Genomic DNA, 13481 nt, shown 5'->3' with positions numbered 1-13481 from the left:
CTTTGCTAGGTTGGTAAAGTTTTCTTGGATAATATTCCTGAAGAATATTTTCCAACTTGGATTCATTCTCTCTGTCGCATTAGGTCCCTTTACACCTATCAAACATAGATTAGGTCTTCTCACATAGTCCCATATTTCTTGGAGACTTTGCTCATTTCTTTTTAGTCTTTTTTCTCGAATCTTGTCTTCTCATTTTATTTCATTAAGTTGGTCTTCAAACTCTGATATCCTTTCTTCTGCTTGATCAATTCGATTGTTAAAATTTGTGCATACTTTGCCAAGTTCTCGTATTGTGTTTTTCAGCTCTATTAATTCACTTATATTCCTCTCTAAATTGTCTATTCTCGTTAGCATTTTGTCAAACCTTTTTTCAAGGTTCTTAGTTTCTTTGCATTGGGTTAGAACATGTTCTTTTAGCTCACAGTTTCTTATTATCCACCTTCTAAAGCCTGATTCTGTCAATCCATCACACTTATTCTCCATCAGGCCTTGTTCCGTTGCTGATGAGGAGCTGCAATCCCCTGTAGAAGGAGAGACATTCTGATTTTGGGTATTTTCAGCCTTTTTACACTGGTTTCTTCCCATCTTTGTAGTAAAGCCGTTGCCTAGATGACTGCAGTTGTGTAAGAAAGGCATTTGTCCTCTCATTAGATGCTGATCACACTCAGCACATTTGATTATTTTTGTAATCTGGCTCAAGAGGCAGTTGAGAAATCAGACTTAGATGCCGATGAGCACTTGTGAAAGTTCCTATGAAATAACTTTTAGTTTAGCCTTAATGTTTTTCTAATTTGGGAGCCAATCATCTGGATAGATGCCAAAGTAACCAGATAATTGCTGAAGGTTGCACCTCACTTTAATTGGGCCATCAGTTACTTTATGGTATCTGAGTGTCCTGCCAGGGTCAGATGTGTTCCACCATACAGGCCAGGAAAACCCCTGTGATACCGAACCATTAGACATAATTTCCTCAGGGTAGAAGCTATTTCTCTTTTATTACACAGTCCCGAAAAAGTCACATCATATTCAAAAAACCACTGGGCAGGTACCCACTCACCCTTAGGAATAGCACCTCCCATTGTAAAATAAAAAAAAAAAATTTTTGCAATATCCTAAGGGTAGCCTTAGGGAGGGAGTAATATGGAGATTTTTTTTTAAAGCTAGCCTCATTACCTCAAGGTGGAAATGGGTCTGAGGTATAGTTTATGTTCCAGAAATCTCCCTTCTGGTAATTAGACTCAGGCTAGACTTTAACTAAGACCCTATTCTTGTTTGGTTCCTCCTTCTCCCTTATTCTGCTTTTCCTTACAGGTTTTCCCTGGAGAACACTCTTCAGTGAATTGCAAATACCTGAATACTTGCCTCAGACTTGCTTTGGAGACCTTAGCTATCATCCATATTAACCCGGTGATTTCACATTTGGCAATTTAATCAGCAGTCCCCATCACCAATATGATCATCTAAGTGGGCATGAATACTAAACATGAGTAGAATTATTACTCTAGAAAAGTTATTTTTTTCACCAACAAAATACTTTAGTTATCATTACTTTTAAAGTTATTTATAGAAGATTCAGTCTCCCCATGATTACAAGACTCTATTCACTCCAATTGTAATTCACGCACCTTCATGAGTGGGGGAGAGGGATGGAATGATGGTTATCACCTAAGGAGTTGCACAGCAACATCAGGGATACCCACAGGCATATATCCCACAAGTGAATCTCACCCATGTCTTGGGCTCATACAGCCCAAGGTCTGGGAATAGTTGCCTTGGCAAATAATAAACTATCAATTGTAACAGTTAGTCATAAACAAGGACACTTCCATTTGACATACTCATAACTAGGCCTACCAATATACTGACCTCAGGATAAAAGTCTCTCTATGGTGTTTGCCTATCCAGTGAGTAAATCACCCAGCACACAGATTAATTATTTAGCAGTTAAGCCATTAAATATAGACATGTTACATACACATTAAATACCAAGACAGAACACATAAAATAAAACTAAGGGAAAAACCTATTAAATATATGCTTCCTAACCATTTCTTATTCATGACTGTAGGGCTATTACCCAACATGAAAAGGAATCTCCTCTACAGCATTGAAGGTTCCTGATATTTAATCAATAGGTGGAACCAACGTATTTTTTTTTGCTCTTATACAGATCATCAAGAGATAATCTTTTTTATTTTTTGAGACAGAGTCTTGCTCTGTCACCCAGACTGCAGTGCAGTGGTGCAATCTCAGCTCACTGCAACCTCTGCATCCTGGGTTCAAGTGATTCTCCTGCCTCAGCCTCTCAGGTAGCTGGGACTTCAGGCCTGCACCACCATGTCCAGCTAATTTTTGTATTTTTAGTAGAGACAGGGTTTTGCCATTTTGGCCAGGCTGGTCTGGAACTACTGACCTCAGGTGATCCACCTACCTCAACCTCCCAAAGTGCTGGGATTACAGGAGTGAGCCACCAAGCCCAGCCAAAAGATAATCTTAAGATATTATCATGTTTCCATTTTGCTTCTTTGTTCAATTCAGCATCATTATGATTCTAATACAGGTAATGACAATTTCATTATTTGATCCAAAAGAGCCAAACTATTACTACTATATAAGGAACAATCATGTTATAGCTTACCCAAGTTAACCAATGTTGACTTCTGTGTATTTTTAAATAGTCAGATGTCTTCTCCCTCATTCATTTAAGAGGGACTCTAGGGATTTACCCAACTAAATACTTAACCACCTTTCAATTCACCTGAAATATATGACTGTGAGTTTTTGGAAGGGAAAATGGATATTAAATAGGGCACTTCCAAGCTTGTCATTCAAGAATCTCCAAAATTGGTCCTTAATGACTTTTTCATCTTTCTTTTTTAAGTTTAAATTTTGCCCACATATGCTTTATGCACTTAAATCAAAATTTTTATTTATTATTTTACTTTTTGATTGACACAGACAATTGTATCTATTACATACAACATGTTTTGAAATATATATATACATTGTAGAATGACTAAATCTAGCTAATTAACATAAATTACTTTATATAGTTATTTCTGTGGTGAAACACTTAACATCCACTCCCTCAGCATTTTTGAGAATACGATATCTTGCTATTAACTATAATAATTGTGCTATCCAAAAAGTGCTTCAATTTATTTGTCCCGTCTAATTGAAATGTTGTATTCTTTAAACAACATCTTCCCAACCCTCCCCCACCAATTTCCCCAGCCCCTGGCAACCACCATTCTGCTCTATTTCTTTGAGATAAACTTTTTAGACCCCATATATGAGTGAGATCATGTGATACCTGTTTTTCTGTGCCTGACTTATTTCACATAGGATGATATCCTCCAGGTTCATCCGTCTTGTCACAAATGACAGGATTTTCTTCTTTTTTTATGGCTACATAGTATTCTACTGTGTGTGTGTGTGTGTATATACACGCACACAAAATTTATATATATATATATATATATATACATACATACACACACACACACACACACACACACACACCAAATTTTGTTTGCCCATTCATCCACTGATGAGTCAACATTTTTATAAAACATTCAGGATTCTCTGTGTGCAAGAAACTATTGCAGATATTTTGTAACTTTGAGTCTGTGTTCCAGTCATTTCATTCTAATCTGGAATATTCTTTGTGTTTCTCAAAATCTAAATTTTTTTCAGGGCTTAGCTTTCTAACCCAACCTATTAGCCAAACTCCCTTCCCTGAATTCCTGCAAGCCTTACATTTTTACGACTTGTTTGGCCTATATAATTTGATGACATGCCTTTATTGTTCTCATGTTAAACATGGTTAAATAATTTCTCAGGCATTTTCATTTGATCTTCACTGCTGTAGTGCTATGCTCTGAATGTTTGTGTCCCTCCAAAATTCCTATGTTGAAATCCTAAACCCTAAGGTGATGGCACTAAGAGGCAGGACCTTTAAGAGGTGAAGCCCTTATGGGGTGAAGCACTTCATAAGGGTGAAGTGCCTTATGAACGGGATTATAACCCTTAATAAAAGAGGCCCAAGAGACTTCCACCCCTTCTGCCATGTGAAGACACAGTGAGAGGTTGTCAGTCTGCAACCCAGAAGAGGGTCTTCACCAGAACTGTGGCATGCTGGCAGCCTGGTCTCACACTTTTAGCTTCCAGAACTATCAGAAATAAACATTTGTTGTCTATAAGCCACCACGTTTATGGTAATTTTGTTATAGCAGTTTAAACAGACTAACACTTCTAGTTTGCTGGCATTGGGAAACTTAAAGAGCTCAGATCAAAAATTCATTTGTAATTAGACAGTTTCAATTGGAAATGATTTTGAAATAAACCCCTTAATGTAAAAGTTGGAGCAGTGATTTGCAGCTAACAGGCCTTGAATCCTGTTACTAGAGAGAGAGGGGAGGGGTAGGCAAAGGTGCCTTTAAGCCATTATGCGTGCACGTATGCATACACATAAATTCTGTTATTTTCAGCTATGGGTAGGCCCTCCAGATAAAAATCATTAAACCGCCTTTCTTATATTATTGGAGTCATCTGTTTCTATCAGCTTTTCTTATTTCAGTAAAGGGGACTACAAAATCTTTTAAAATTATAAAGGGGTCCCTAGACTTATAAATTGGCTAGTACTCATCCAGAGGGTTTTGAGACACTATGATTCATTAGGACACATCTCACTTTTAGCTGTTCTTCCAACTAGTTGACATACAGCAGAGTAGAGAACATACTTGTTTCAGAAGAAACTCCTAAGCAATCTGCCATGGTGAACTGTACTCCAAAAGAGTCAGTTCCAAATACCAATAGCCAGCAAATGTGGGCAGAAGGGAACCATTCAACTTGTCCTGGAAGGAGTTGAGAAGTGTTGTTCCTAGTATTTATAGGTTGAGAGGTATGTGTGTTTAGGCTTCCAGTAGGCCTAGCCAAGCTGATGCTTATTCCCAGAGCACAGAACCATTAGTAGGCCTCTTTGAAAAAGGCTCCATTCCCATGAAATCTCACAATCATTATCTTTGATGGGATTTGGGTCAACACTAAAGAACTTAGTGAGAACACCAATTGTGGAAGTTTTTCTTTCTTTCTATTTTTTTTACATTGTACAGGATGGAAGTACATTCTACTTGAGGGAATTTACTTCTATATGCAAGATTTATATGCTAGGTACCAATGAATGTTTTCCAGAAGGGAAAGTCAGGACTCTGAAACAATTGATCAGAGCATGTGAATTAACTCCTTTGTGTTAATATTTTTCTCTTATTCATAATCTATTATGCTCTCACCAAGGAGAATGACACCTTAAAGCCTCTAAATAGGAAGCAGTTCCCAAATCATTTACATTTTTTTTTGTTTTTAGTTTTCATTATCATCTCTTCTTTTATAACAATAGATACATTCAAGATTTTTCTACAGGATTATGCAAGTTGTTGGTCTTAACTTTTTTTTTAATGTCCATAGATTTATCTGTTCACTCAGCTATGCTTTTAATTATTTACTGACTTAATTTATTAATCCATTTTAATACAATAATCTCTCATCTTCTTCATGCATTTAACACATTCATTCATTTTTACATTCATTCAATATTTATTGAGTGTATACTATGTGCTTCAACACTGTATTGAGTCCTGGGAATAAAATGATGAGTTAAACCAAATATGATCCTTGACATCATGGGGAAGTTAAAATATAATGGAAAGCAAAGACAGAAAAATCACATAAATAAATATAAACTGTAACTGTCAAAAGGAGAAGTAAAAGATAGTATAAAAATCTGTAATAGGAAGAGTTGACCCAACCATGACTTTCTGAGGAAGCATCAATGAAGCTGGGAGATGGGAAATGAGAAGGAGTTACAGAAATAAAGAGGGAAGGAAAAGTGTTTCAGGCAAAGGATGCACTCACTACATACTAGTGGCCTACAGAGGAAGGGAGGATGGTGAATATGCAGAAGAGAAAAGTCAATGCAACTGAAGAGGAGGTAGGAAGTGGCACACGATGAAAGAGGTAGCTGGGGGAAAGATCATTAATGCATAGTCTGGAAAAATTCAGATGTGGAAGAACAGGGTTTATTCTGTCAGCTGTTCAAATAAGCCTTTCCAAACTAAGTCAGCTCTTATTCCCTCCAAGCTCAAGTTTGCATCAAATCAGCACCAGACTCCAAAAAGCATCTCAAAAACTTTGCTCAATTTAGAAATGCAGTCAATAGAGGAATAAAAGTGAGTGCCAAGAGAAGCATGGTCCCCATTGTGAGCATCGAAGAGGCTGATTTAGAAAGTGCTCTCTTGTTATTGCTTATAGACTTGCTTATTACTTGTTTCTGGAGTAGTATCTTTGGACTAAAGATTTCTTTACCCCTTTTCTTGGCTTGAACACTTATGCTTGGCAAAGAACAAGTTAGTTTAGTGATTTAAAGAGTTTTTTTTTCTTACCAGAATAAAGACTTACCTATAACATTAAGCTCCGCGTTGGAAAAGATAACTCCATGTTTATTCTCTGCCAAACACTGATACATGCCAGCATCTGAGAGGTTCACTACTGTTATGTTGAGTGTTCCTTGCTCAATTTGAATTCTATCCTGTGAAAGAAAAGAGGAACATAAAAACAATGACCTTCTACATCTGAGACTTTAAGGCAATTTTACCATGTGCAATATGAAGAAAGCTTAATGGGAAGAAAATAGCCATCATATAAGCAATTTACATAACATGATCTATTTATCTGTCAACTAAATTTGTGGCAGGTCAGATGCTAAATGGAACAACCAGTACATCAGTTGGTAAATGGAATTTATATTGTAGGATTCTCTTGAGTTCTCATTGATTTAATAGTGAAGTCATTCAGATTAATATCCCCTCTAAACGAAAGAACTTGAAATTTAAAATGCTTTTTTACTTTAAGGCTTTGTACTAACCAGAGTTACGGGGTTTCAAAATACAACCAAATTTACTGTTTAGAGTGTTTAAAACACTCAAATTTTGGGCAAATGATACTTTGAAGGTTAATAAGATTACTATCTTGGGTGAAACAGAGGCAAATATTTAATATCAGTTGAGGTGTACTAAAAAATGTAGGTATTGATAGTTTAGTATTCCCTTAGTTTATTGCTGTCAGTGATATGATTTGAGCTGAGGACCATCTGGCAGCCAATCTGAAGGAAGCAAAGTTAGTATGTGGCACAGGAGATCTTCCTGATTTGTCACCTTGAGGATATACAACTTGGGTATCAATTTTCATAAGTATCAAAAAGGATGTCCTTCTCTCCAGGGGACTTGACAATCAAAAAAAATATATATATATATATATATAGAGAGAGAGAGGCACTAGTTTTCTGTTTGCCACAGGATTGTAAGTTAACTGAGTGAATGCTTTATTAGACTTTGATAAAATCTAGACATCCATATTCCCTCACATTATGAAACCAATCATCCCACAGAAATGATAATTACTTGTTTCTGAATAAACACAGAAATTGAGCTTCTGAGCTGCCTAGTTTTAAAACTTGAAACTTACCTTGGTCTCATCTGAGTTAACTCCTCAGGAGGCCGACCCTCAAGCAAGGAACTCAGACTCACCAGATCATGGCATCTAGACAGTGAGACACCAAACCCTCCATCTGTCATGATTGCCTCTGTACCCCTCCCTAATTCCTTTCTGCACACAGCTTCATCCCTTCCCCAGCTACAAAAATTCCCAATTTTAGTCATTTGGAGAGACAGATTTGAGATTGATCTCCCATTCTCTTTGCTAAAGCAGCTGAACAAAGCCTTATTTCCTGGCAATACTCACTGCCTCAATGATTGGCTCTCCATACAGCAAGCAACAAGACCTAGACCAACCCCCCTGGCATTCTGGTAAAAATTACACAATGGAAGGAAAAATATCAGTACCTAGGTACCTATACTTTTGCAATTTGTTTGAGTTTGGCATTTATAATTGACAGAATCATGGACAAACTGGAGCCCTTTCAACAAATGGAGAAGGTACATGAGGTAGAGGGCGGGTTAGGCAAATCAGCCGCTTTTTTCTTCCTGTTGTGTAAATTCATGTGGGGGCCATTGTTTCGAGCAGGCACTGTTTCCTGGGTGGCCTACTGGAGGAAGAAATCTGAGCATGAGACTGCCTCTCAATTTGGAGCCTGAGGAAAACGTCAAATTTCAATTAACATTTGAAGTTCAGTAGGAAAATACATAAGGAAAATAAAATTGGACACAATTGTTCCTCATTCTCAGGGTCTCCCATTCTGCCCCTGCTTCACTCAGATTTCTTTTGTCAGAGTGTTTCTCTACTTAGCTGGACATCCTGTATTGTGTCAATACCACTTTTCTCGTAGTGGATCCTGGAATGTATCTTCCTTTGTATCTTAGCACAATTACATGTTCCAGACCTTCTGCATAACTTTCCCACTATAAAGCCACAGATATGAATCTTTGAAGACCAAAGATCCAGTACAAGAACTTAATTGAAGACTGGAGAATTGAATTTACGTGCACTTTCTATTTGTCAGTTGAATTCACTCTCACTTTTTCCACGATACTGGTGTTTCATTGTGTATTATTTTAGAAACAATTTGCCATTCTCATGTTTCCACGGCAGTGAGGCCATATTACACACGAGAGTCAAGACTAAGACACAGCTACCATTAATTTGCTTACCTGAGTTAGCAGAGGTTCACCATTTTTTAGCCACCTGTATGTAGGCTTAGGCCTCCCATTTGCTTTACATTCCCAGAAGACATTTTCTTCCATGGCCACGTGAACATCATTTATTTTTTGAATCCAATTAGGTTGGGCTATAGCAGTTCAAAAGGCAGAGAAAAGGTGTATATTCAGAGTATACTCAATCTATTTTTATCATATGCAATCAAAGAACAAAAACACACTTATAATAAAATTCCTTTTCCAGATGCTATGCAAATAACAAGGCTAAGTAGACGTTCAGGGAGGTGCACATACCCTACTGTGAATACTGTTTTTGTAGTTCATATTGTGGTCTTTTAATATCTAAGGGCAAAATGGATAAAACTACAAATATCATATGGCAAAACTAACTGTCCCTCTCCTGTAAGTATCTATTACTCTATTATTCCTTTTTCCCTTTCAGTAGAGAGTATCTTCCCATCACCCTCCTCCTACTTTTGATTGGGCTGGTGTATTCCCAAGTATGCACTACATTTGCCAGATTGCTCTGCAGCTAGAGGTAATCATGTAACCAAGTTCATGCCAACTGTATATATGTGAAAGCGGTGACAGCAACTTCCGGGTTATTTACTATACGATACTTTCCCTAACCTCTTCTTGCCCCTTCACATTGGCTGGAAAAAACTGACAATTGAAATAGCCTTGGTTGCAGACATGGAAGCTACATAGGATGAAAATGCTGACCTGTCAGCCTTGGACCATGAATGACCATGTGGAGCAAAGCAGCTCCACACCCACCTGCCAGTTTTGGGGAAAATAATGTGGGAGACAAATAAACTTCTTATCTAAGCTACTTTATTTTGGAGTCTCCTTTGTTAGAATAGCTTAGCATGACCCTAACTAATGTACTTCACTCACACATGTTGTATAGATAAATTTTGTGACTGCTTTCTCCTTTAAGACAATCATCATTGTTGATTATTGATTTCATATTGACAGAATGTTATCTACAGGAATATGATGCTAGAAGCCCAACTCTTTAAATGAGTTCTGATTTTTATCAAACCTTCTCAGGAAACAAAGTCCTGCCCACAGTCTAACACAGGAATTCAAAGCAGCACTTAATTCCCTCACTGCCCACTGCCATCCACTACTCCTGCCACCCAAATGATACCATATTTTCTGTACTTCATTGAAGTCACATTTTCTTTCCTTATTTTCAATAGATATAAAGACAATGTTAATTCCACGTTCCATAAAAAGTCTTCATAAATATCAAATCTTGCCTCAAGCACAATTCATGCCATTAAGAATAACGATAAACATATTTAGTTAGAAGACCTTCAGCCCAAAGTCATGCAGAAGATAACCATAGCTGTCATTCTGGAATTTAATGTGTTCAGAGGGCATTTCTACAGGGTAATGCCTATCAAGGTAAACCTAATAATCAAAGTTGATATCAGTATTTAATTAGGAGATGCTACTCATTATTCTTAACATCTCTTCCAGCTGACTTGACCTCAGCATCTTCCTTCAACCAGGCGTCAAATCATCCATAATTTAATTGAAAAGGAAATGGCTACTGTTGAGGCCAAGCTATATATTTTACCTTTTCAATAATAAACAAAACTAGAAAAATGCTCAACAAGTCACTTCACCAGCAGAGGTCTCTAGGCCCTTGAATAAATGCTGCTTTTTTTCTTTTCTCATCTATAAGCAATTTTATGATTTTCAAGGAGCAAAACACAGTTTCACAAATCCTCTACTGATGGGATGATGCCTTGCTGCATATGAGGAGAGGCCAAAAGGGTCAACTTCAAAAAAATTTAGAACATCAACAAGCATTAACTTGAATGAAGGGTTATAACCTAATCCTGAAAAGAGCTGCAAGTCTTCCTTGTTCTTTATCTTCCTGCTGCTAATGCAAAGGAAGCTAAAAAGGTTCTCAGCTTGGAGAATTTGATGTGTAACCCTGATAGGGCTAATGTAGTTGTATGCCTAATTTCACATTCAACCTGCTGAATATTTACCCCCTACAGAGTCCACGAAAACAAAGCAAACAAGAAAAGCCACAGAAATCTGTGTGGAATATTAACAACAAAGCCAAACTTTTGAAAGAGAGGGAGGAAAAAAAGATGGAAGGGCAAATGTAACTTATGAAGCATTGTCAAGTTGAAGTTCAAAAAGGAAACATCAAAACCACATACAGAGACAGAAACTTCAATGTCATGGATTTCCTGTAACACTTGGGCTTACTTATTGCTTTCTTTCAAAAATGCAGAAAGCTGGAAGCAAAACCTTGCAATCTCAAAAAGCAGGTGGGGCAGAGAAGGGAGAGACTGGAGAGAATTTTGAAAAGACCTTGCGACATTCTAACTAGTTAAGCACAGAAGGGCTCGTCTCTTCCCACAGGGTTATGGAGGTCAAGGAGTTGGAAAGGAATACTCAGTGGTAGTTATTTGTGCTGGCCAAGGTAAAATAACAACAAATTCAGTGTCTGTGAGAGATCACCTGGTACTTTCTTTGTTTTTAAAGTAAAATTAATTCATAGAGGACAAATTTGAACTGATATAAACATTTGCCTCTCAAAGTACATATCTGAACATGGGCTTATAAAAATCAGAAATGAAATATTATTTTATATACATGACAAAGAAAGATAGTCTTTATCTTAACATGCCAATTGCAAATCTACAAAGCAAAAGCTCACGTAGTAAAGGTTTTCACTCTTGCACACTTAGATTGGATGAATCATATCTAAGTGAGTTTTTTGTACTAAAATAAATGAAGTCGTGTGCTTGATGAAAATGGCTCATATATCTTTATTTTTTTGGGGGGCTTACCTAGTTCAAAGTCCTTTGATAATAAAAATCCCAGTTTAGCATATTATAAGAGATATCATTAGCCCCTCCCCCTTCTGTGATAATGCATTGAGTACAGGGTATTTATCGCTTAATATCAAGGTTCAACTTCATTTTACAACTCCATATCTAAACACAAATTAAACATCCCTAATCTGAAGATCTAAAATCTGAAATGCTCTAAAATTCAAAACTTTTTGAGCGCTACCATGATGCCACAAGTGGAAAATTTCACAACTGGTCTCATAAGACTGGTCATAGTCAAATACAGTGAAAACTTTGTTTTATATATGAAATTATCCAAAATATTAAAATATTATATAAATTGCCTTCAGGCTATGTGTATAAGATATACGTAAAACATAAATAAACTTCATGTATAGGCTTGGGTCTAAATATGTCAAAATCCTAAAAAGTCTAAAATCTGAAACACTTCTAGTCCCCAGTATTTCAGGTAAGAGATACTCAACCTGTATCAGCTCAGAAGAAGGTCTGAACAGGTTAGTTCAGTACTATTATTTCAGAAGCCATTTCTCAATGTCTTTTTTGGGGGGTAATATATGCAGATCTCACATATTAAACAGAGTTAAACACATTAACATATTAAAAGAGAACCATCTGTTTTGAACTTCCATATTCTTTCAAGATTTGAAAAAAAAGAATTCTTCTAGGACTCCTTAAGTCTTGTTCTCAAACTACAAATTCAAATATAAGGTTAAACGGTTGTGCTGAGATTTGACCCTGTGACACTGTTTGTCTCTTGGATACATAAACAATCTCTTCATTTCAATCTTTTGTTCAATAGCTGCCAGAAATTACCTAAATCAACATTTGTGTATTCCAGCCATTGGAATTGGGCAAGCATTTTATTCAATAATAATTTAAACTGCAGGCAGATATAATTTAAATTCAGGGGGTCAAACAATTCTCAGGAGTATTTAACTCTTCGATTTTCTAAAAACAGAAATTTCTAAAAGAAAGAAATGCCAACATATTCTTCAGACCTTAGAAATTTAAAAATTGAAAGGATACGATGGCAAAAAAACAAAAACAAAAAACAAAAAAAAAAAACTCTCTAAATTACTATCACAAAGATGACCTGGAGACATCCACAGTTATTTCTGGTTGCTTACACAATTTTAGAGAAGATGAATCATCTCCAGGGAATGCAAGAGTTTCATTGACGTTGCTTAAGAATTTTAATGATAGTAGAGTTCATGAGCCTGGAGATAATTACTTGGCTTCAGTTTACACCTATATAGAGATGCTTCCCAATTTTTATCTCCAGCCTGGGATTCTTATACAATTGACAGAATCATCAAGATATTCTCACTTTACCTCAAATTCAATGTTCCCAGTATTGGCACTAGAAGTACTCATTTTTCCAGTGCTACTTAAGAGAGTCTACCAGTTTATTATTACAGACTTAAACCCCTGACTTCCAATTGGCAGAAGTCACTAAAAGAAGGACCAACTTTACAAGAAATATGCATATTGCATTTAGGGCAAGGTCAAGCTTTGGTGTTTGTTCAGCACTGACAATCTGCACTTCTCTGGCTTCAGACTCTCATCCACTCCCCACACAACACCAGTTGGTCTCCTCACAGGGGTCTTCAAACTCAATTCCATGAAGTTCCAAGGGTTCTTGGAAGTTACGCCCTTCAACATTCATTCAAATTCTCAGTATTTAATACACAGCAAAGCGGCTTAATTTAATACAAAGCAGCCTTGCTTTATATTAAGTATGGAGAATTTCTTGTAAAATTTCATGTTAAAAAAAGTACCTTGAGAATTAAACATACACATACTTTGCTGATATTTGCTGATAACTTGTTTTGTAAGAACAGCTTTGGAAATGCAGTCTGAAGACTGGGTATCTGTTTTCTCTTTGAACTCAGAGACGTTTGGACTGAATGAGGTCTAACATTCCTTCTGATTTTAATAAGTGAAGCCTTTAGCCTTTAGATTGTCT

General features: G+C 36.7%; 1 protein-coding gene across 17 annotated transcripts in view; it reads right to left on the bottom strand.

Annotated features, from left to right (window-relative positions):
* CNTN4 (contactin 4) overlaps nucleotides 1–13481 on the bottom strand; it is a 994033-nt gene that overhangs the window by 159513 nt on the left and 821039 nt on the right. For all 17 annotated transcript variants that reach the window (XM_078351515.1, XM_078351513.1, XM_078351514.1 and 14 more), the window contains 2 exons: nucleotides 8664–8800; nucleotides 6457–6586 (listed from right to left, as the gene is read on the bottom strand). In XM_078351515.1, coding sequence (XP_078207641.1) covers nucleotides 6457–6586; nucleotides 8664–8800 — 267 coding nt within the window. The remainder of the gene's footprint in view (nucleotides 1–6456; nucleotides 6587–8663; nucleotides 8801–13481) is intronic.

This window comes from Callithrix jacchus, chromosome 15 (genome assembly GCF_049354715.1).
Source record: "Callithrix jacchus isolate 240 chromosome 15, calJac240_pri, whole genome shotgun sequence".
Classification (NCBI taxonomy): domain Eukaryota; kingdom Metazoa; phylum Chordata; class Mammalia; order Primates; family Cebidae; genus Callithrix; species Callithrix jacchus.
The sequence above is the reverse complement of the archived record's forward strand: the minus strand, read 5'-3'. Positions and strand labels throughout refer to the sequence as shown.